The sequence below is a fragment of the Phaseolus vulgaris genome, chromosome 6 (genome assembly GCF_000499845.2).
Source record: "Phaseolus vulgaris cultivar G19833 chromosome 6, P. vulgaris v2.0, whole genome shotgun sequence".
In the NCBI taxonomy this organism is placed as follows: Eukaryota; Viridiplantae; Streptophyta; class Magnoliopsida; order Fabales; family Fabaceae; genus Phaseolus; species Phaseolus vulgaris.
In genome coordinates this window covers 22,813,732-22,837,388 of record NC_023754.2, presented here as the reverse complement: position 1 = coordinate 22,837,388, position 23,657 = coordinate 22,813,732, and the positions used below count along the sequence as shown (strand labels likewise).

At 36.9% G+C, this 23,657-nt stretch overlaps 2 protein-coding genes and 1 non-coding gene across 3 annotated transcripts; all 3 read left to right on the top strand.

Annotated features, from left to right (window-relative positions):
* Positions 1–310: 310 nt before the first annotated feature.
* On the top strand, positions 311–5,743 carry LOC137833534 (uncharacterized). Its single transcript, XM_068641877.1, has 2 exons — positions 311–4,953; positions 5,065–5,743. Exons 1-2 carry the CDS (start codon positions 311–313, stop codon positions 5,741–5,743), a joined length of 5,322 nt encoding a protein of 1,773 aa, XP_068497978.1.
* A 7,996-nt stretch (positions 5,744–13,739) lies between these two features.
* On the top strand, positions 13,740–18,649 carry LOC137831952 (nuclear poly(A) polymerase 3). The gene is made up of 11 exons (XM_068639873.1): positions 13,740–13,881; positions 14,053–14,284; positions 14,385–14,462; positions 15,298–15,405; positions 15,591–15,653; positions 15,738–15,899; positions 16,108–16,221; positions 16,458–16,520; positions 16,618–16,920; positions 17,534–17,698; positions 18,050–18,649. The coding sequence occupies exons 2-11, from the start codon at positions 14,084–14,086 to the stop codon at positions 18,275–18,277; spliced, it is 1,485 nt and encodes a 494-aa protein (XP_068495974.1). The 5' UTR covers positions 13,740–13,881; positions 14,053–14,083; the 3' UTR covers positions 18,278–18,649.
* Positions 18,650–23,299: 4,650 nt separating this feature from the next.
* On the top strand, positions 23,300–23,371 carry TRNAW-CCA (transfer RNA tryptophan (anticodon CCA)). The gene has a single exon. It is a non-coding gene; the product is annotated as a tRNA-Trp (tRNA).
* Positions 23,372–23,657: the final 286 nt, after the last annotated feature.

The window sequence follows — 23,657 nt, the reverse complement described above, 5'->3', positions numbered from 1 at the left end:
CAGGTCAACCTACTAAAGGGACTTCTGAAAAGGGGGAAAAGGTACGTTTTCCATACTATCAGAGAATTCTCACTTGAGCACCATCGCTGACTTGAGCGTCGGAGTGCAATCGCAGGTACCCCCGCCGGCCGGCCGAAGCACGCGAAGAGAAAGAAGACTTGAAGAATAGGACAACCAAGAGTGAAGAAGACACCTTGTATCGACGTGGATCAACATTACTCAGTCCCCAATATCCATACAGGTACAATTGGCGCCCACTGTGGGGCCGAGTAATCATTATTTCCAGACCCAAAGATCCCAACGCTTGAAGATGGGCTCAACGGCAAACAACAACAACAATGATATCTCTGAAGAGCATAGGACCATACTACAAACCCTCCAGATTCAGATGCAGGAGTTACTCCAAAAAGGAGTCATCGATCAACTTCGCCAGGATGAAGAAAGGAAAAGACGAGAAGAAGAGCGTCAACAACACGCAGAGGAGATAGCACAATTGAAAGAACAGAACAAGAGATTGTTGGATAGACTTGAGCAATCTGAACGCGAAGGGCATTCACGTGCACCTTCTCCATCACCGTTCCAATCAGGAACAAGAACAATAGCCCAGGCTATACCTCACACGTCACTCGTTCAACACACCCGTCAGAGTGTGAAGCCAGTAACCCCAAACGAGGTAGCAAACCCGAAAGGCCATCCGTTCACTGATGACATCATAGCCACTCCTCTCCCTGACAAGTGGAGGGGCCTAACGATAAACCTTTACGACGGTTCCACAGACCCAGACGAACATCTGAATATATTTAGAACTCAAATGACCCTTTACACGACCGACCGAACGGTATGGTGTAAAGTCTTCCCCACCTCTCTCAGGGAAGGCCCCCTTGGATGGTTTTCGGACCTTCCACCCAATTCCATTGCAAGCTTCGACGCTTTGGAATTGAAGTTCACCACGCAATACGCCACAAGTAGACCTCATCGGACATCCTCCATGTCTCTTCTAAATGTCAAACAAGAAAGGGGAGAATCATTGAGAACATTCATGAACAGATTTAGCAAAGTGTGTATGAACATTCGTAATCTTAATCCAGAAATAGCCATGCATCATTTGGTCTCGGCCATACTACCAGGAAGGTTCACTGAAAGCCTTATCAAACGACCTCCGTGCAATATGGATGAATTAAGAACAAGAGCAACAAAGTTCATGCAGATAGAAGAACATATTGACTATCATCGAAAAACTTATGCTGAGAACACGGACAAGAGCAAAGGAATTCGTCCCCCCACAATACCGACCGACCGAGAACGACATCGCCCCAATGGGGGACCCCGTTTCCACAACTACACTCCCTTGATTGTACCAAGGGGTAAGGTTCTCGACGAAGCACTGCAGATTGAATTGATTCCGACATTGAGGCCATCACAAACCCCTCCCAATGCCGACACCAGTAAACATTGCCAATACCATCGTAACTATGGCCACACGACCGAAGGATGCCAAGCACTGAAAGATAAAATTGAAGAGCTCGTCCAGGCCGGTCATCTGCGCAAGTTCGTGAAAACCACCATCACTGCACCCAGGTCACCCCAGCGTGATCATGATCCCCGCGAACGTTCGGGACGAAGAGACGACCGGACCCGTGACAACCACTATCGTTCAAACAGAAGAAAAAGAAGCGAAAGTCCGATCAGACGAACGAGGCCTAAAAGCGAAAGCCCTGAACGTAGAAGTCGAACTAAACAAAAAGTTCGCACAGTCATCAATACAATCGCTGGACCGGTGTCGCTCGGTCAGCCCCCTCAAGAAATTAATTACATTGCAGGTGGCTTTGCGGGTGGAGGATGCTCTAATTCAGCAAGAAAAAAACATTTGAGAGCAATTCAATCCGTTCATTCGACTCCCACGCAACGCCGACCGCATATACCACCAATCACTTTCACTGACGAAGACTTCACAGCAATCGATCCATCTCAAGATGACCCCATGGTAATAACTGTGGAGATAGATAAATTTGCAATTGCAAAAGTTTTGGTAGATCAGGGTAGCTCGGTCGACATCCTATATTGGGAAACGTTTAAGAAGATGAAGATTCCAGAAGCAGAGATACAACCCTACAACGAGCAGATAGTTGGTTTCTCAGGGGAAAGAGTGGATACGAAAGGATTTATCGATCTATACACCACGTTCGGGGATGATTACCTCAGCAAGACCATCAACATACGATATCTACTCGTTAATGTCAATACATCGTACAATATTTTGCTCGGTCGACCATCTATCAACAGATTGAAAGCCATTGTCTCAACTCCTCATTTAGCTATGAAGTTCCCCTCGGTCAATGGAGATATAGCAACCGTGCATGTAGACCAGAAGACAGCACGAGAGTGTTATGTAGCTAGCCTGAAGGTGGAGCCGACCCGAAGGCTTTATACCACGTCAGCCGAACGGACCACAGAGCGAAGAGGTCGGTCAACAGAAAGACGCTCCAGAGGAAGAGAATCTAGAAGACACTTGGTCGCTTTAGTCGATCTAGATCCTCGACTGGATGATCCCCGAATGGAAGCAGGAGAAGATCTTCAACCCATATTCCTTCGGGACAAAGACCGGAAAACATACATGGGAACATCCCTCAAACCAGACGACCGAGAGACGATCGGTAAAACATTAACAAAGAACGCTGATCTTTTCGCCTGGACGGCCGCAGACATGCCAGGGGTAAAATCAGATGTGATTACCCATCGATTGTCTGTTTATACAGAGGCCAGGCCGATCGCTCAAAAGAAAAGGAAACTAGGTGAAGAACGGCGCAAAGCCGCACGAGAAGAAACCGACAAGCTAATCCAAGCTGGTTTTATTCAAAAGGCCCACTATACGACATGGCTAGCCAATGTAGTGATGGTAAAAAAGACGAATGGAAAATGGAGAATGTGCGTAGACTACACAGACCTTAACAAGGCGTGCCCAAAGGACTCGTATCCTCTACCTACTATCGACCGGCTGGTCGACGGTGCAGCCGGTCATCAAATCTTAAGTTTCCTTGATGCTTATTCAGGTTACAATCAAATACAAATGTACCACCGTGATCGAGAAAAAACCGCGTTTAGAACAGATTCTGATAATTTCTTCTATGAAGTCATGCCGTTCGGCCTCAAGAATGCAGGAGCCACATACCAGCGACTCATGGATCACGTATTCCACGACATGATCGGTCGGAATGTAGAAGTATACGTTGACGACATCGTCGTCAAATCAGACTCTTGCGAACAACATGTTTCTGACTTAAAAGAGGTTTTTCAAGCCTTGCGTCAATACCGCATGCGTTTAAACCCGGAGAAGTGCGCGTTCGGCGTAGAAGGGGGGAAGTTCTTAGGCTTCATGCTCACACATCGGGGTATAGAGGCTAATCCAGAAAAATGCAAGGCAATCACCGAAATGCGAAGTCCCAACGGACTCAAAGAGATCCAGAGACTAGTCGGCCGTCTCACTTCGTTGTCTCGATTCGTACCCAAGCTTGCCGAACGAACGAGACCCATCATAAAACTTCTGAAGAAGACAAGTAAATTTGAATGGACAGATGAATGTGAACAAAATTTCCAACAGTTAAAAGCATTTCTGGCATCTCCACCGGTCATCCAGAAACCGAACGCACGGGAACCCATTGTGGTCTACCTCGCCGTCTCCAATGAAGCGGTGAGTTCCGCTCTGGTACAAGAAATTGAAGCGGAAGAACGACCAGTATATTTTGTAAGTCGAGTCTTACATGACGCAGAAACCCGGTACCAAATGGTCGAAAAAGTTGCCTTCGCTTTGGTCATTACCGCACGACGGATGCGGATGTATTTCCAAAATCACAAGGTCATTGTTAGGACTAACTATCCCATTATGAAGATTCTCACCAAACCTGACCTCGCCGGACGAATGATAGGTTGGGCAGTCGAACTGTCAGAATTCCACATCGAATACCAACCCAGGGGAGCCATCAAGTCCCAAGCCCTCGCCGACTTCACAGCAGAACTCACTCCCTATCCGACCGAACGGACTCCCCGATGGACACTATACGTAGATGGGTCATCTAACAGTCGTTCGTCCGGAGCAGGAGTTGTACTTGAAGGACCAGGGGAGATTGTTGTCGAACAAGCCATGAAATTTGAATTTAAAACTTCCAATAATCAAGCCGAATACGAAGCTATAATCGCAGGTTTGCATCTGGCGATTGAATTGGAGATAACAAATATAACTTGTAAAAGCGACTCCCGTCTAGTCGTCGGACAACTTACAGGGGAGTATGAGGTAAGAGAAACATTACTCCAACAGTATTTTCATTTCGTAAAAAATCTTCTAAACAGGTTCAAAGAAATCTCCTTCCAACACGTACGGAGGGAAAATAATACTAGGGCGGACGCTCTATCGAGATTGGCTACCCTAAAAAAGAAAGGCGTCCACCGGTCGGCCATACACGTGACCCTGGCTAAACCAAGTGTTGGTACCGAAGAATGCATGGCGACTGACACCCAACCTAACTGGATGACTCCCATAAAACAATATCTTACCGATGGTGTATGCGATCCACATTTGGAGAAAACGATGAAGTTACAAGCCGCCCGATACATACTGATTGGCGAAGATCTTTACAGGAGAGGGTATTCCCGTCCCCTCCTAAAATGCCTTGGTCCAGAACAAGTCACTTATGTAATGACCGAGTTACACGAAGGGATATGCGGAACCCATTCAGGAGCGCGGACTATGTCCGCCAAAATTCTAAGAGCAGGATACTACTGGCCGACCTTACAGGGAGACTGCACTGAATACGTTCAAAAGTGCGTGAAATGTCAAGAGTTCGGCACCTTATTGCACCAAAAACCAGAACACTTGCACTACATCCTATCCCCTTGGCCGTTCGTGAAATGGGGAATGGATATTATCGGACCTTTCACACCCGGAAAAGGGCAATGCAAGTTCCTACTGGTGGGTATAGATTACTTTACCAAATGGATTGAGGCTGAACCACTAACAGCCATCACCGCCCGGAACGTACAAAGCTTTGTGTGAAAAAACATTGTCTGCAGGTTCGGCCTACCTCAGATCATTATCACAGACAACGGTCGACAGTTCACCGACCGTGGGCTAGCTGAATTCTATGAGAAACTTCACATCAAACATATAACGAGTTCGGTCGAACACCCTCAAACCAACGGTCAGGCGGAAGCCGCCAACAAAGTTATTCTCAATGAGTTAAAGAAGAGACTTGGCCCGTCCAAGGGAAATTGGACTGAAGAATTGTTAAAGGTTCTGTGGGCTTATCGTTGTACTCCCCAGTCAACAACTCAAGAAACACCTTATAGCCTGACGTACGGCACAGAAGCCATGATTCCGGTCGAAATCGGCGAGCCTTCACTACGCCGACAGACGTTAGACCTAGACTTAAACAAGGAAAGTCTACTAGTCGGCCTCGACCTCATCAATGAATTAAGGGACAAATGCAAGATAAGGGAAGAAGCATGCAAGATACGAGCAGCACGAAGGTACAACTCCAAAGTGAAGCCACGAAGCTATCAGAAAGGAGATCTAGTTTGGCGCATGCGCAGCGACGCCCGGAAGGACGGAGGAAAGTTTTCAAGCAATTGGGAAGGTCCGTTCCGCATCTCCGACACAGCAACAGGAGGAGCTTATTACTTAGAATATTTGTCAGGAAAATCTGTACCGAGAACGTGGAATGCCACGCATCTCAAATTCTATTACAGTTGATGAATAAACTTAGTGCACTCTTTCCTCGCTCGGTAGTTTTATCCCTAAGCAGGGTTTTCTACCGAGAAGGTTTTAACGAGGCACTTTAAATCACCAATCTTGGTCAGAAATTCAATTAATTCACCGTTCATTCGGTCGGAATACATAACGAAAGTTATCCGAATCATAACTTAAACGTTATTCACCAATCTTGGTCAGAAATTCAATTAATTCACCGTTCATTCGGTCGGAATACATAACGAAAGTTATCCGAATCATAACTTAAACGTTATTCACCAATCTTGGTCAGAAATTCAATTAATTCACCGTTCATTCGGTCAGAATACATAACGAAAGTTATCCGAATCATAACTTAAACGTTATTCACCAATCTTGGTCAGAAATTCAATTAATTCACCGTTCATTCGGTCGGAATACATAACGAAAGTTATCCGAATCATAACTTAAACGTTATTCACCAATCTTGGTCAGAAATTCAATTAATTCACCGTTCATTCGGTCGGAATACATAACTAAAGTTATCTGAATCATAACTTAAACGTTATTCACCAATCTTGGTCAGAAATTCAATTAATTCACCGTTCATTCGGTCGAAAGATATAACGAAAGTTATCCGAATTATAACTTAAACGTTATTCACAAAATCTTGGTCAGAAATTCAATTAATTCACCGTTCATTCGATCGGAAGATATAACGAAAGTTATCCGAATTGTAACTTAAACGTTATTCACCAATCTTGGTCAGAAATTCAATTAAATTAACTAACCGTTCACTCGGTCAGAAATTCAATTAAATTACCTTAGTCAGAAATTCAATTAAATTATATATAAATGTCCAAGTTACGCGCGACATCAAATTCTTCATCAAAGCACCGTCGTCCGGTATTAAATTGCGTGGTAGTAGCAACATGAAAATAAATTCGATAGCAAAAAGTAAAATAGTTCAAAACACGCCACAAAGCAATAAAATTGTCTTTAGCCCACACCCCGGGCCCAGGTAATGAAAATATTAAACAATATCAAGGGTGTCATCCGGTTGCATCGACTCCTCCGGCGGTACGGTATCATCTGCACGTGGCATCTCTTCGGCCTCCTCGTCCCCCAGAGGCATCAGACGGCCGCCCACAACATCCATGTTCGAGTCGTATCGCTCATCGTCGTCCGGCACCCCATGGAAAAAGGCGACCTGCCGAACTCCCTGCCTGAATGACTCTTCGTTGATGCGCAACATGAACCCTCGCAGCTGTTCAACTTGAGCACTCAACAATTTCTGCACCACAAACACGAAGGTAAGATACAAATATGCTATCAGCCGAACGACCGCAAGAAGAAGGTGCTCACCATTTAGATCCACCCACTGCTTGGACGACCCGTAAAGGGCTATCAGTTCCCGCGTAGGGAGCCTACACGGTAGTTAATTCACGACCATCCATGCATCACATCTCTGCCACATATTAATGATGCCAGCTATCACGCATTGTTTCAATAACCCATTGAGCCTTATACGACTCTTCGTCCTTCCATGACCTCGAGCCTGGGGGGCAAGTGTACCGGTCGGCACCGGACGACCGCAGGATTCTCATGGTAAAATTATTACAAAAACCCCTGCGTCTTATACGACTCTTCGTCCTTCCATGACCTCGAGCCTGGGGGGCAAGTGTACCGGTCGGCACCGGACGACCGCAGGATTCTCATGGTAAAATTATTACAAAAACCCCTGCGTCTTATACGACTCTTCGTCCTTCCATGACCTCTAGCCGGACGACCGAATGGTTTATGTCGAATAAATCTAATTTAATCCAGAACGTGGTTACACGTGTAGAAAAGAGCAGTTATAACAACCATTGACGAAGTAAAAACACGTTCTCTAGACCACTCCCCTGGTTTTCAGGAAACCACCAGGCACGACCCAAAGACCACTAAGCATGTCTCTAACCATCAACTGATTGGCCCACATGGCCAAGGCCCAGGTCAACCTACTAAAGGGACTTCTGAAAAGGGGGAAAAGGTACGTTTTCCATACTATCAGAGAATTCTCACTTGAGCACCATCGCTGACTTGAGCGTCGGAGTGCAATCGCAGGTACCCCCGCCGGCCGGCCGAAGCACGCGAAGAGAAAGAAGACTTGAAGAATAGGACAACCAAGAGTGAAGAAGACACCTTGTATCGACGTGGATCAACATTACTCAGTCCCCAATATCCATACAGGTACAATACCTAATCCACTCGTATAATTTCTATTAATATTGGAATGGATTCATTTCATACTCATATATTCAAATTTATTTACAATCCTAAATATAAAGGTTTTCCTTCATTCTTTTGAGCATTCATTTCCTTTAGATAGCTTTAGTCATTAAAAATTGTTAAATATTTGACTTTTTATTCATCGAACATTTTTAACTGTGACCAAAATTTAAAATTAATTTATAAAATATATAATTGCCTGTGTAATAAATTAATAACTATATTTCTTTTATTCTTTTTTATTTTCATTTATTTTCTCTTACATGTATCTTATATAAAATAATTTCTATTTTATCTTTCTCTTCTTATTCACTTTCTTTTTCTCTTTATTTATTTTTTTCAACTAAACCAACATAAAAATGATGGAAGATTGACAAAAGTAATAGATTTTTCCCACTAAAAATCGTCAAGATGAAACTAAAGCTAACATTAATTTTTATCTAAGCTAACCTATTATATAAACATCATTTCGTAGTGTGCTTTTTCCTTTCAAGTTCAAAGAACTTATCTATTGTCTGTAAAATACAACTAAATTTTCTTGTAAGAATGAGTAGTGAAAGAGTCTCTGGCACAATTTTTTCTTTAGAATGAACATCGCGTAAAAATGGTTAGTTTCTTAAAAAGGTGCACTTAAAAAGCAATTGAGATTTAACAATAACTCAAAATAAATAAAAAATGATTTAACCATAAAAACTTGAATCATTACGATATTGCTGTAAAAAAAACAGACATTAAAATATAAATAAAACTAAGAACGGGAGGGATAAATAATTATTATGAAATTCTAGAACTATATCGGTATATAAAGAATGTGTTGCTAATATTTTTCATTTCATTAATACCGAAGATCGATTAAAAAGTAAAAGGTTTAAATTAAAATTACCTACTTTATATTTTCAGCGTAATAAATATTTTTGCAACAAAGATTTATATGTATACAACATTATCAATAACTATGAGAAAGTATAATTCACAAAATTAGAAAAAAAAATTATGGTGAGTGGAATTTTGGGGTTAACACGTGTTAATTATGTTTGTGTCGTTCCCATACCCCACCTTATAAAGAAGAAACATGACAATTGAAAGTGAAATTGTAAGGAACAAAAGATAAGAGGGAGAGAAAAGAAAAAAGGGTCGAAGAAGAGAGGAGGATGTGGTGGTGGTACACGTCAAGTTTCCGGTGGCCGGAGCTAAACCTGTCGCTTCTGTGGTCGAATTTCCGGTGGCCGGCGTTGGACTTGTCATATTGGAGCGTAGAAAGTGTGATTCAATGGAACTTGTCGTTGGTTGATGACGTGGTATGGGCCTTGATTACGGGCCTTGAGTCCATAGCTTTGGTCGCCTTGCTCTGCTACTTCTTCATCTGTTGTGGTTGTACTCTCTAATCTCATTCTCATTTATTTTATTTTGTTTTTCTATAAATATATTTTATATTTCATAAATGAATTGAAGTTTAAAATATTTCTAAGGTTTATTGTGGCGGAATTTTATCCTTTCTATATGTGTTGTGCTGTGAATTTTAGAATTATGATCACTTTTTGGGTTGTTTTGGTTCCTGCCTCATGAATGTCAAACGGATAAAACCAGTTTTTTTTTTAATTTTTATTTCTTTGAATATGCTTGATTGTTACTATTTCAGAAAACATTGTCATATTAATATTGCCACTGAAAAGTTTATTTATTTTATTAAGTTAATAAGTTAATTTTCAAAGTATTTTTTATAGGACACAACTGATGCAAAATATTAATATAAAATATCACACTTATATTTTAATTGGTTTAGTTTCATCTTACAGGTTTAATTTTCAAATATGAACTAGTATGGCACACCATTTGTTTGACGGTTCATATTTTGATAAGAAACCTTAGGTTTTGCACTATGAGGTATTAAAAAAAACAAAATCTTACTTTTATTTATAATAAAGAAAAATAGTGTTTACATATTTAGAATTTTATAAAGAAAAGTTATGTGTTCTTGTTTGTCAAAAAGGTTTTCTTTACAATTATATATTTTTTCTCACGTAACTTTAATAGTTATAGCTGCTTGTATTATAATTTTTGTTTTTAGTTAGTTTCTAGAGTTTATCTGCTAACTAAGCTCCACGTCATCATCACAATTACGCAAAACTTCTAGATTCTTTGATTTTTTTTTGTCAACGTTAAATTTAACGGACTTTCACAGTTCACTCCAAATTTGTGCCCGGCCAAAATCTTTGTGTGAAAAAACATAACCCAAATTAAACACATTTGTTCTTTCCAATAAATAATAGTTACAATGTAATATTTATATGACAAGTATAAATTAAAAAATAATGTAAATACAATATATATGAATATATAATATATAATTATTTAAATTTGAATGTTCATTTTTACAATAGTGAATATCACATTAACATGTATATAATTCTTTGTAGTATTAGTCAATATTTTTAAAATTTGTTTATTATAAATTCTAAACCCTAAATCAACACATCCCCATAACAATCTCAACACAATATTTTTTTTCTAAAAATAATGTCTTAGTCACAAATCTACATAATTCATTTTTCATATTACACATAAGTACACCATTCATTCCAAATATATCAAAATAAATTACATAAACACATAACTAATTATTTTCAACTACATACATAAATAAATAAAAAATCCTAAAATTTAATTAAAACAATAAACAAGTATCAAACAATCTTTTAAAAGCAAATCTCAAAGTTATTTTTTTTTTAGTTTGAGCGAAAATGAGGCTGAGAGGAAGTTCATTTCTAGTACTATTTTCGCTTAGTGAGAATCCCCTCACTTTAGTGACAATCCTCTTACTTAAGTGAAAATGGAAAGAGAACAAAGAAATTTTAGAGTCATATTTTCGCTTGAGTGAGAATATTTCACTTTAGCGAAAATCTCTCGCCTAAATGCAAATATTAAAAAAAAATCCATAAAAATGATATTTTTCAATATTTCACCGAAAAATCAAAACTCAAACTTTTATTTTTTAAACATATAAGACCAAAACAACATCACTTTGTTAGAGTTGGACCGTTATTCTCATTAAACTCCTAGTCAACTTATATATCTATACATTAATCATTTCTAAACCACATTCATTTAATTTCAAATTCAAACAAGTAACATTCATCCGTGTTTACACTTTAAATGATTCATACTACAATTCAAACATATTCAATAGTTTCTTCACACCACAACCAACATGTAATTTACCAAATCAAAAAAATCAATTATCTTTATATTTTCACATTCAATCTCAATCAAAACACTATAATTTACTCAATAACAAACGATACAAGAATTTTGAAGTTTGTTATCACATCAACTTCACATACAAATCTTCTAAACTATAGGATTATATTAAAAAGTAAAACTAATTTTTCTTACCTGTTTGGAAGTAGACGTACTCACAAAGAGTTTCAACTCCTGGAGAAAAACACGATAGCCTAACCTACACCACATAATTTTGATCAATGATCCAAACATATAACTAGGACTTTGAACTAACATAAACTAATCCTGAAACTATAATCACCACATGCAAACACGTTTACCCAAGACTACCATAAAACTCAAAACTGAATTAAAGGAAGAATGAACAAAATGAACTTACTCTAACCAAAATTTTAATTGAACAATATTACTTTACTCACTACCAGAAACCTAATGATGACCCCTAATGTCGATGAAGGAGGTGGTTATAGAACATAAGAGAAAAAATAATGCTGATAAAAAAAAATAAGAGAAAAAAATAATAGTTTGTAGAGAAATGATGATTATATTAAAATGAAACCTGAATAATTAATTTTTTTATATTTATATAATTTTTTTATTTATTTTGATAATAAAATATTAAGATTTTTTATCTGATTAGGATATTAAGATTAGAATATTAGTTTTATTTTATTTTATTTTAATAATAAAAGATTAAGATTTTAATAATAATCTTAAAATAAATCTGAATAACTAATTTTTTATCTAATTATTATACTAATTATACTCTAAAACTATTTTTAAGATCTTTTCAATTTAATTTATTGATTCAAATGTATATTTTTAATTCTCTTTTAATATTACTATATGACTCTTAAAAAATTAATGAAATTTCTCAGGCCTAGCATTAAATTTCAAATTTTCGATTAAAATATTTGATTCGGAACTATTTTATACCTGCTTTCACTTTGAATTTTAATTTTTTTATTAAAAAAATAATAAAAAGTCTTATATCATTAAAAAATTCCATAGGATTGGTAGTGGTATTATACAACTAATTAATTTAATAATAACAATTATTTTAGAATAAAAGTGAATGACTAATAAGAAAATCTAACACTTAATTTTATTTTCTGTATTGTTTTTATCAAAGTGCCGTGTAACACTGACTAGAGGGAGTATATTACATCATATAAAATAATTAATATTAAATATATATATATATATTATTAAGTTTTAAGTTTAAATATCTACTAGATTTTTATTTATTAAATATTTTAAAATATTATATTTTTCAATTGAATTTCTACTGTTTAATTTTCCTATTAAATAGATAATATTATTGTTAATTTAGTCTGTCATTTTACTTATTTATTTTCACGTGTTTAAAGTTGTAAAAGTTTAATATTAATATAAAAGAATATTGAATTAATATGAAGTAATACATTATTTTTATTAAAAAAAATTGATGACGAGATTGTCATATTTTTCACGACTTTCATATTATAAAATATAACAAGTAAGTATTTGTCATTTGTTCGTCCTTTTTATTTAATACATTTTTAATAAAAATAATAAAACTATTTATTATGTTATATTAATCACAATTTCATTTTATATTAATACAAAATTTTACATCACATCTATTAACAAAAGAATTAAATATATAATTAAAAATATATATAAATTAAAGGACTTAAATAAATTAAAACTATATAAATATTTATAAAATACTAAGTCAATAAGTTGGTGTTTATTGGTGTTTTTTTAGCGTTTTTTGAAATTTAGACTATTTTGGTTGCTGAGCTTTATGGTGTTATACATGTTGTTGAGGAAACTCTAAAGATAATGTCTGACTTAAATGTGATTCTGCTTTCATTTGTGCTGAATTTACTGCTAGAACTAATGTTCTGTGGATGTTTCGTAATCGATGAAATATTTGTCTTAATTTTTGTGGGACAATCAGGTTTATGGTTACTAGTATTTTTTGTGAATGGAATATAAGTTGACTAATTATTCATAGAGAATCATTTCATTGGTATAATAGACTTTTCATCTAGTCTGCTATTAGAATTCTTTGAGTATTATAATCTACCTATATATATCGTTTTTGTTAACATATGAGTTTTGGTCTATTCCTTCCATATTTTTGTATTTTATTTGTTAATGATATTTTTTCATGCGATGAGAGATTATTAAAATATTAACTTAATTGAAATATAAAGTTGCAAAGATGAAAATTTTTATAAAAAAAATACTAAGTCAATAACGAATGGTACGATAATGTATATGCAATCAATATAATTAATGTAGTATTTTTAATGCTTTGTTAAATATAATTAAGTACATTAAATTAGAACTAATAGCAATATTTTTATTGTATACAAAAACTGAATCGTTTATCTTGTAACAGCTTTTGATATTGTGAAGTGACAGTTGGCTTCAAAAGGTTCGGCCACGCACATAACTGAAAAGTGAAAGCAACAAAATTTTTGTATATAACAAATTTCTTCATTCAAATAACCAAAAGATAAATCGTTTACCATATTTACTTCCCTCTTAATTTTGTTTTAAAAGTATTGCAAAATGCTGGCATTAAACGCGTGAACGTTACCAGGTTTGAAGACTGAGAGTGCACAGCAAAAGAAAAGCAAGAAGACAGATAGAAGAAGGTAGTGCTATTGCTAAACATAGGTTGCAATGTTCTTATTCAGAATGGTCTCAACAGAAAACCGTTTCCTTTGTGTTTCTCTTTTGTTTTTAGAAATTCGTAAAACCACCGAATCGCTTTTTCTTTTTATTTTCACTTTAATTTTTATTCATTGTCTTATTTTTGGGTTTAGCAATTTCGGAAAGAGGTTTTTGTCATCTTGCATGGAATTTCAATCTCCAACTTCTCGCCCTACCCGGAGTGATGTCATTTTGAACCACCATCCACCATTTCCGATCATTCACCGGTTTCTGTTGCCGCCGCCGCCGCTGCTGCCATCACCCTCCACGGTGCTGCTTCCGATACCTTTCAACCAGTCACTTTTCTTTACGATGGATAATCAAAGGTCCATCTCTCTGCTTCAGGTAAACCTTTTTCTTTTGGGTTTTTGATTGTTTTTACGGGTGTTTGGGTTTTATTTAAAGTTTATGATTTTTGTTTTGGGGTTTATTTAATTATACGCAGTTCATGGTTGATGAAGGACTTCTTCCGTCGGCAGCAGAGGAAGATAAACGAAAAAATGTTATTCGGAAGCTTAAACAGGTTTTCTTGTGCAGCATTCCCCTGTTTGTTCTTATTGTGTGGCTTTTGCTGCGACCTTTTCATTCTTTGTTTTCTTTTTGAATGCATGGGTTGCACTTTGGACGCGTTCTCTGTTTTCCTTGAAGGTTGCTTCTTTATTTTATTCTTTTCTCTCTCAAAAGATTTATTTGCATTTTCTTGCTCTTTTTACATGTATGACTGGAAAGTGTTTATTGTGAACGACAAAATTGGCCTTATTAGTTACTTCAACTAGGTTTTGTTTTGTCCTAGAAAGAAGTGTGTGTTTGGCAATGCATTCTGAACTTAATTTCTCACGTTTGAAGCGAGGAGCTAGCAGTTTCAACAGTTGTTATACATGTTACCTCAAAATTTTTTACTACTAAGCTTGTACAGAAAATTTAAAGAAATTTGTAGTTGTGGTTTTGACAGTAATAATTTTTTTGGGTAATGGACTATTTTCTGTGTAATTTATATATAAAAAAGCAATGATTAGGTAGGTTTATTACTTAAAAAGATGGTACTTTGTTCATAATATTGGTAAGATTTAAAAACTGCGAATTATTGAACTCGTTTACTAATGGCAAGACTTAAAAAAGTTCGCATTTTGGCAATAATTATAACTTTTTAGTTTCTTGTGCATGCAGGGATAAAATTCGTATTTTATGTTAGCAAATCCCTGTATTTATTTGTTTCTTTAAATTTAGTTTTCTTAATTTGCATCATTATTTGGTTAGGCACTTACAGGACTATCTTGATGGCATTCTATTAATCACAGATCTTGCATTTATATTTTTATTATCTTATTACCTTATTTATCATGCTATTCACTTTGCAGGTAGTCTCATCGTGGGTTAAGAAGGTTGCATGCCTGCATCAACTACCAGAGCACCAAATTGCTGTCACATCTGCCACAGTAATAACTTATGGATCTTATGGCCTCGGAGTAAGTTCTTCCCTTAGTTAATCCTGTACCGTTTGATTTTCTTGGTGTATTATAAGATGAAAGATAAAAAATTGTCGTATTAGGATTTCTCTTAATTTACTTGGATATGATTGTTAAACTTTTTCACATGTCTAAAGATTGCTTTCTCCTTTTAACTTTTGTCAATAACTTTCAATAATGTTTAGGTTCACAACTCAGGGTCTGATATTGATGCTTTGTGTGTTGCTCCTTTCTTTGCCTCAATTGCAGTAAGTTAATTGTGTTTCTCTTGTTTATCATTCCCTTAGGCTCTGTAACATTTGCCTTAATTTTTACTGATATGATCTATACAGGAAGACTTTTTTGTTGTGTTGCACGACATGCTTAAAAGAAGACCTGAAGTATCATATATTCACTGTGTCAAGAGTGCAAAAGTCCCTTTAATGCGATTTAAATTTGAAGGAGTTTCCATTGATCTTCCATATGCTCGGCTTAATGTACTATATGTTCCTGAGGTCAGTATGAGGAAACATGATATAGTTCTCAAAATGTGAAAATACATTAAAAAAGGCTAGGAGTATTGCATGCATGTGCGGAGACCCTTTTAAAGCATTATGCTCAACATTCTTCAAACTAATGTCATTGCCTCTTTGCGTTATGCATTAAACCATTTTTATCTTAAATAACCAATTGCTTACTTATGCCGTTTATTTTATTTTACAGAACGTTGACATATTAAATCCATTTTTCACGAGGAATATTGATGATACTAGCTGGAAAAGTTTGTCTGGGGTACGAGCAAATAAATACATTCTCCATCTAGTTCCTAATATAGAGGTAAGATGCAGCCAGTCATTTATTTTCTTAGTAAAAGAAAATAACCAGATTCATAAACAATTGGACAATTATCTTTATGATCCAAAGGACGTGAAATATCTTGATTTTTGTTGACGTTCTTTGAGTTGAGGATGGGCACTAACTTCCCTTTATATTTGGTTGCATGAAAGTGGGGGTAGTTTTGCTTTATTGTTCTTGTGCATTATCGTCTCTTTAATGCAACTCATGTATTTCAGAAATTTCAATGCATGCTACGATGTCTTAAACTGTGGGCAAAAAGGCGAGGAGTTTATGGAACTGTAAGTGCATTTGTACTTTCAAGTAATGGTTGCTTTCATAACTTTTTGCTTGAACTTTAATTGTAGGCTTATCATGAAGTAATATTTTCCTTTGCAGTTACTTGGTTATTTGGGAGGAGTTCATATGACAGTTCTTGCAGCATATGTTTTGCTAAGACACCCTGATGCCACCTTAAATGCTCTAATTATGAACTTTTTTCAAACATTTGCATTTTGGCCCTGGCCTACTCCAGTGATGTTGCAGGAAGGAATGTTTACAGTTATAGATGCGATAGAAACACGGTCCTTCATGCCTATATTTCTGCCATCTAGCCGTTATGAGTATTGTCATACAAATATTACTAAAAGCACTTTCTTTCGGATTAGGAGTGAGTTTCTTCGTGGACATGATATGACAAAGGTATGTTGCGTTGCTTAACATGGGTCTACTTTTGATATACATTCTACTTATCTGTGTTATTATAGTCATTTTCCAGAGTGACTTAATCATAATGTTCTATGTGGTAGAATACACAAAGTTTATATGGCATGTAGCCCTTGAGGATTCTGCCATACGAAATATAACTAAAAGCACTTTGTATTGGACCAGGACTAAGTTTCTTTGTGGACATAACATGACAAGGGAATGTTGTGTAGTTTTTAACCTGGGTGTCCTTTTGGTATACATTTTACTGGAATAATTAGAAACAATATGTGGATATATTAGAAACAAAAAAATACTTACTGAAACATTTAAATGATATTAAATTTATTCAAAATCAACATAACACCTAGAACATCAACTTGTAGTATACACACCTTCACTTGTTGTATGACCTGTAAGGGTGTACAAATACATTTATGACATCTTCTATGTAAAGTATATTAATAAAAGAAATTCAAAGCTAAAAAATTCGTGATGATTATTTGAAGCTGATGCTCCTATTTTTTAGTTCGTGATGATTTTCATAGGTACTTAAAAAGAACTAGGCCTTTAATAAGTCTCTCATTTTCTGTATGTGGTTGGATTGAAGGATATTTTGAAGCCAGATTTCCTTTGGGATAATGTATTCGAGCCTTTTCCATACTCAAAAAGATACTCCCAATTTGTCAAAATTTATCTCTCTTCTCCTGATCATTATGCACTGGCAGAATGGGTTGGTTGGGTAAAGTCACGCTTTCGAGGTCTTCTTGTGCATGTAAGTAGCTCAAACGGTAAATTTGGTTTCTTATATAATTATATTTACTTTTACTTTAGAAGTGACTATGATCCATATCATTCATTGCAATCGCACTAGAGAAGCTTCAGTATTTATTTGTAAATATTTTACTATTATGTAACATGATGCTTCCATTTAAACCATAACTATGATAAGGTTACTTTTATGGGCTTGGCATATATATTTATGTTGTAAAAATATCCTCTTCTTCTGTTAATTTTAATGTTACTATTGGGAACCTTACTCATGATCATGAATCAATCAGGAAATTTATTGTTATCTTTTCATAAATTTTATTGCCATTTCTTCATATAGTTTTGTGTGCTGCAGCTGGAGGTTACTCAAGGATTTTGTGACCCTAACCCTACAGAATATGTTGATAGGGAGAAAACAGAGCCAAATGTAGTTTTCTACTGGGGTTTGCAACCTAATAAGAAAAATTTCCTGGACATTGATTCGGTAAAGGGGGAGTTCATGAAGATTATAAAGAATGGCTATGAAGGTTCTCCTGGGAAAATGGAGATGTCCATCCTGTTAGGTTCTCAATTGCCTAATTGATGATAGGGCTGTGTAAAGGGTGAATGGATGATAAGAAAAGGAATCCAGTCTTGGTTGTGGAAAAGGAACTCAACTTCTTCCAAATTGCCTTGTTTGCAATGTGTCACCAGTTCCAGTGAGGATTGTAGAGGCTAGATTTATTTTATTTTGATTTATCTGCCATCTTGTTGTACTATAGACCTGTATATTCTTGTTCCCCTTTTCTCCACCACTTTTTACCTTTTCACTTCAGTAGGAGCATAGGTTTACACACAGGATCAGCAAAAGTAGTCTTTTTAGTCTTGCAGTAGATAGCAGAAATTTTTGAAAAATCAAAAGAGTTACAAGGGATTGGACATGTAAAGTGAATAAACCTCATTATACCTTTCAAAATATAGAGTTAGATAAATCAAGGATTAGTTAGAACTTAGAAATTTATCACTTGCTTTCTTTTGGCATATTATTTCAAGATACTAAGAATTTTGAAACAAATCAATATGCCATTAATTCTTAATGTACAGTTTGATAAGTTAGCTATTTAATTGGCATGCCAGTAATATGAAATTCTCTAGGATGGTCACATTGCATACTTTTTTTTTCATTAGTTAGGCTATTGATTTGCTTATTTTTCTTAAGTTATTTTCTATATTTCTTTTAAACTATTTTAATAGTTGGACTTACTACCTTTGAATTAAGGTGGACAAAAAATCCAAATTAAAAAATTCAATTCATAACTATCCAAATTCATATTAGTTTTAATCCATTTAAATGGATTTATCTCAAATCCAAATCCATATTTTTAGATTTTAAATCCAATTCATTTAATTGGATATGGATTAGATATAGATTGGATACATTTTTGGATTATCCAAATTGCATTTTGGGTTGGATTTTGACTTGACGCGATCCAGGTTAAGCCAAGACAATCCAGGCTTAGGTTGAGTAAAGTCGACCCAAGTCCACGTCAAGCTGAGTCGTCTGAGCCAAGGCCGAATCGAGTCGGTATGGGCCAAAGTCAACCAAGTCGTTTTTGGGCCAAAATTGAGCCGAGTCAACCCTAGACCAAGTCGAGTTGAGTGGCTGATATTGAGTCGACCCGAGTCGGCTGGGGCCAAGCCGAGTTGGTCAAAGCCAATGTTTACTCAAGTCGGTCCATGCCCATGTCGAGTTGAGCCTTTTGAGTTCGATATGGAGTCGAGCGGGCTTGACTGATATCCAGATGACCAGGCTAGGGCTAATGTCGAGCCGAGCAGGCCCAAGCCGATGTGGATCCAAGCGGTCTCGAGTCAATGTGGATCCGAGCGAGCCCGAACTGATGTCGAGTCGTTTGGGCCCGGGTCGATATCGAGTCGTTCAGGCCCGAGACGATGTTGAGTCATCCAGTCCTGGGTCGATGTCGAGTCGTCTGAACCCGGGCCGATATCGAGTTGTCCGAACCTGGGCCGATGTCAAGTCGTCCGGACCAGGGCCGATGTCAAGTCGTACGGGCTCAGGCCAATGTCGAGATGAGCGGGCCCCGGTCGATGTCGAGTCATACGATCCTGGGCCAATGTAGAGTCGTTCGGGTCTGGGTCGATGTCGAGTAGTACGCACCCAAGCCAATGTTGAGTCGATCGGGCTCGGGTCGATGTCCAGTAGTACGGGCCCAAGCAAATGTTGAGTCGACCAAGCCCAGGCCTATGTCGAGTCATACGGGCCCGGGCCAATGTCGAGTCATACGGGCCCGGGCCAATGTCGACTCATTCGGGCTCGTGCCGATGTCGAGTCATATGTGCCTGGACCAATGTTGACTCATTCGGGCTTAGGCCAATGTCGAGTTGTTCGGACCCGAGTCGATGTCTAGTCGTATGGGCTCGAGCCAATGTCTAACTGATAGGGCCCAAGTCGATGTCGTGATCAGCAGTCCCATGCCAATGTCAAGTCGACCAGTCCCGGGTCGATCACGAGACGAGCGGGCACATGTCGATGTCAAGTCGAGCGGGTATGGGCCGATGTCAAGTCGTACGGGCCTGGGCCGATGTCGAGTCTTTCGGGCCCGGGTCTATGTTGAGTAGTATGAACCCAGGCGGATGTCGAGTTGTATGGGCCCGGGCAAATGTCGAGCAATCTCGGGTCAATGTCGAGCCGATCGGTCCTGGGTCAATGTCGATTTGTACGTGCCCGGGTCGACGTCGAGACGAGCGGGCCCGAGTCGATGTCGAGTCGATCGAGCCCGGGCCGACGTCGAGTCATTCGGGCCCGGGTCGACGTCGAGTCATTCGGGCTCGGGCCGATGTTGAGTCGTTCGGTCCTAGGCCGATGTCGAGTCATTCGTGATCAGGCCGATGTTGAGTCGTTCGAGCCTGGGCAGATGTCTAATCGTCCGGGCCTGAGCCAATGTCTAGCCGTTAGGGCTCGGGCCGATGTCGTGATCAGCAGTCCCAGGAAAATGTCGAGTTGAGTAGTCCCGGATCGATGTTAAGCCGATCGGTCCCGGATGTCGAGCCGAGCGGGCCAGGGTCGAAGTCGAGAAGAGCGAATTCGGGTCAATGTCGAGCTGAGCGGGCCTGGGTCGATGTCGAGTCGTACGAGCCCGGGCAGATGTTGAGCAGTCTTGGGTTGATGTCTAATCGATCGTTCCTTGGTTGATGTTGAGTCGTTCGGGCCCAGGTCGATGTCGAGTCGTCCAGACCCAGGCCGATGTCGAGTCGTCCGGGTCCAGGCTGATGTCGAGTCGTTCGGGCTCGGGCCGATTTCGATTCGTTCGGGTCTGGGTCAATGTCGAGTCGTTTGGGCCTGGGTCTATGTTGAGTCGTTTGGGCTCGGGTCGATTTTGGGTCATATAGGCCCGGGTCGATGTCAAGTTGTCCGTGCTCACGATTTCGAGTGGTCCGGGCCCCGGCCGATGTTGAGCCGAGTTGGTTTGCGTCCTAGTTAAGTCGGCTTAGGCCCAATTCGAGCTAAGTTAGTTTGTGTTCATATCTAAATAGATTTAATGCATTTGACAAAGTGGATTTAATCTAATTAACAAAGTGGATTTAATCTAGATTTAATCCACTTTAAATGGATTTTAAAAAAATTCAAATAAATTTATTCTAGTTAAAATGGATATGGATTTTAAATCAAATCCATCTATTTGGATTTGGATTGAATATAGATTGGATTTTGCCATGACCACCCCTGGTTTGAATGTATTATTTCAATTTATTATATTTAAATTGTTTTTCTAAATAAAAGCTTTCATGTTAGGCATCACTATGCAACTTGACATCTCAGCTATGTTGACACCTCAGCTATGTTGACACCTCAAGCAACAATCATTTGTCATCGCATGAAAAAAATATTATTAAAAAAGTAAAAAGATAGAAAATACAAAATATAGAGGAACCAGACCAAAACCCATATGTTAACAAAAACGATACATAGGTAGACTATACCTATTCATAAAGAATTTTAATACTAGACTAGATGGTAGCCTATTATACCAATGAAAAGATTATCTATAAATAAATCATAAATTAGCCAACTTATTAGTACATGAATTCCCTTCACGAAAATTTATGATTAACCCTAAACCTGATTTTTCCATAGTAATTAAGACAAGTATTTCATCGATTACGAAGCATCCAAGGAACATTGATCCTAGTAGTAAACGCAACACAAACCATAATCACATTCCAACCATACATTATAAGCCATATCTTTTGAGCTTCCTCCAAAGCATGTATAATCCCATAAAACTCAGCAACCAGAACAGTCTGAACTTCAAGAAACGCAGAGAAAGCTCTAATAAATTCTCTCATACTCCCACGAAAAATACATCCATAAGTAGCAAGACCAGAATATCCCCTAGCAGCCCCATCAGTTTTAATTTTAACCCAGCCTTGTGAAGGAAACTCACAGGAAGAGGATGAATAACTTTACAAGTACAAATATTAATACAAAAAAAACTTTATCACATTGAAATCCAACATATCATTCTTAATTGAAGTTTTAGACGAATTACCAACTAGACAAGTTAAATCTTTAATAACTGAAATTTTCATAGAAACCTCAATTTTATCCTAAAAACGAGCATAATTCTTTATACGTCATATCATCCAAATAGAATAAGTTATCACAACAAGCTTAATCAATTTAACCAAAGGACTATCATCATTCTTAATAAAAGAGATAAAATCATACTTATTAGAGAAATGAGAAATAGGAAAAATTTGTCGAACCCAACTCCAAATATATATATATATATATATATAAATTTAAATTGTTTTTACATTTCAATATAACTTCAACTAAAAATGGTTGAACATGCATTAAAGGGTAAGATAAAAAGTATTTCTGACTTATGACTATTAGTTATCAATTCATTAGTTAAAGATTTACCCATTATAATTATGAGAATTAGTTACGGTAAAGATTTTACCATTTCATTTGTTTGTTTAAATTCTACACCGTTATTATGACAAAATATCAAAATTGATCATTTTATTTTCTATAGTGCGAAATATTAAAAATGAAGATTATTTTATAGTTAAATAAAGTAAACATGTTTCAATTTAATCATTGTATTTTCTCTAATATAAAATATTATAAAAATGAAAAAAAGGGCTTTATAATAAAAAAAAAGTCAATTTAACAACTCGTTTTTGCCATAATATGAAAGCTCATAAACATAAACAGGTCACATAATTTATCACAATGTAGAAATTCTTTGCGTAGTTGATCATCAATGTGGTTCAATTTATATTATATACTTATATTGCATCATCATAATCCTAAGCTGACATCTTCATTAATTAATTACAAATATTAATTAACATGTTTGGTTATGAATGTGTTAACTCATCATTGAATTATTTATGCATATGTATATAAGAAATTTATTTGCTGTTTTCTTTAACTCATTTCACTTAATAACTTCTTATAAACACTAAATTTCATTACTTTAACCGTGCAGTGCCTGTTGTCTGCGACATCTTCTTGAATCATCAGAGAATGATATTTCCCACTAAATTTCTGAATTTTGATTATAGATTAGGAATGAAGAATAATTATATCACTGGTGGATCCGTGGCGCAATGGTAGCGCGTCTGACTCCAGATCAGAAGGTTGCGTGTTCGATTCACGTCGGGTTCAATTCCCGTTTCACCTTTTTTATTTGGCCATTTTTTACCCCAAAAACTGTTAAACTGAAATCACATAAATTAAACTAGTTTTTATTTATTAGATTATAATACTAATTTTTTATATAAACTTTAAGACATGCACGTGTATTTAATAAAATAACTTTTAAAATTTCATGTGGTTAGTTTTTCTAAAAAGGAATAGTTTCAATCCAAACAGTTTTATGCGTCACTTATCATAAGTTTGTGAAAATCAAATCAAAGTGAACACATGCAACCGACTTATAAAAGAAGATGGA

Bases quoted from the DNA above. Each gene is read 5' to 3' on its own strand.
- LOC137833534 (XM_068641877.1), top strand. From the start codon at position 311: ATGGGCTCAACGGCAAACAACAACAACAATGATATCTCTGAAGAGCAT. The intron at 4,954-5,064 runs GTTCCTACTGGT...CATTGTCTGCAG, and splicing joins CCCGGAAAAGGGCAATGCAA to GTTCGGCCTACCTCAGATCA.
- LOC137831952 (XM_068639873.1), top strand. From the start codon at position 14,084: ATGGAATTTCAATCTCCAACTTCTCGCCCTACCCGGAGTGATGTCATT. The intron at 16,521-16,617 runs GTAAGTGCATTT...TTTCCTTTGCAG, and splicing joins GGCGAGGAGTTTATGGAACT to TTACTTGGTTATTTGGGAGG. The intron at 16,921-17,533 runs GTATGTTGCGTT...GTTGGATTGAAG, and splicing joins GTGGACATGATATGACAAAG to GATATTTTGAAGCCAGATTT.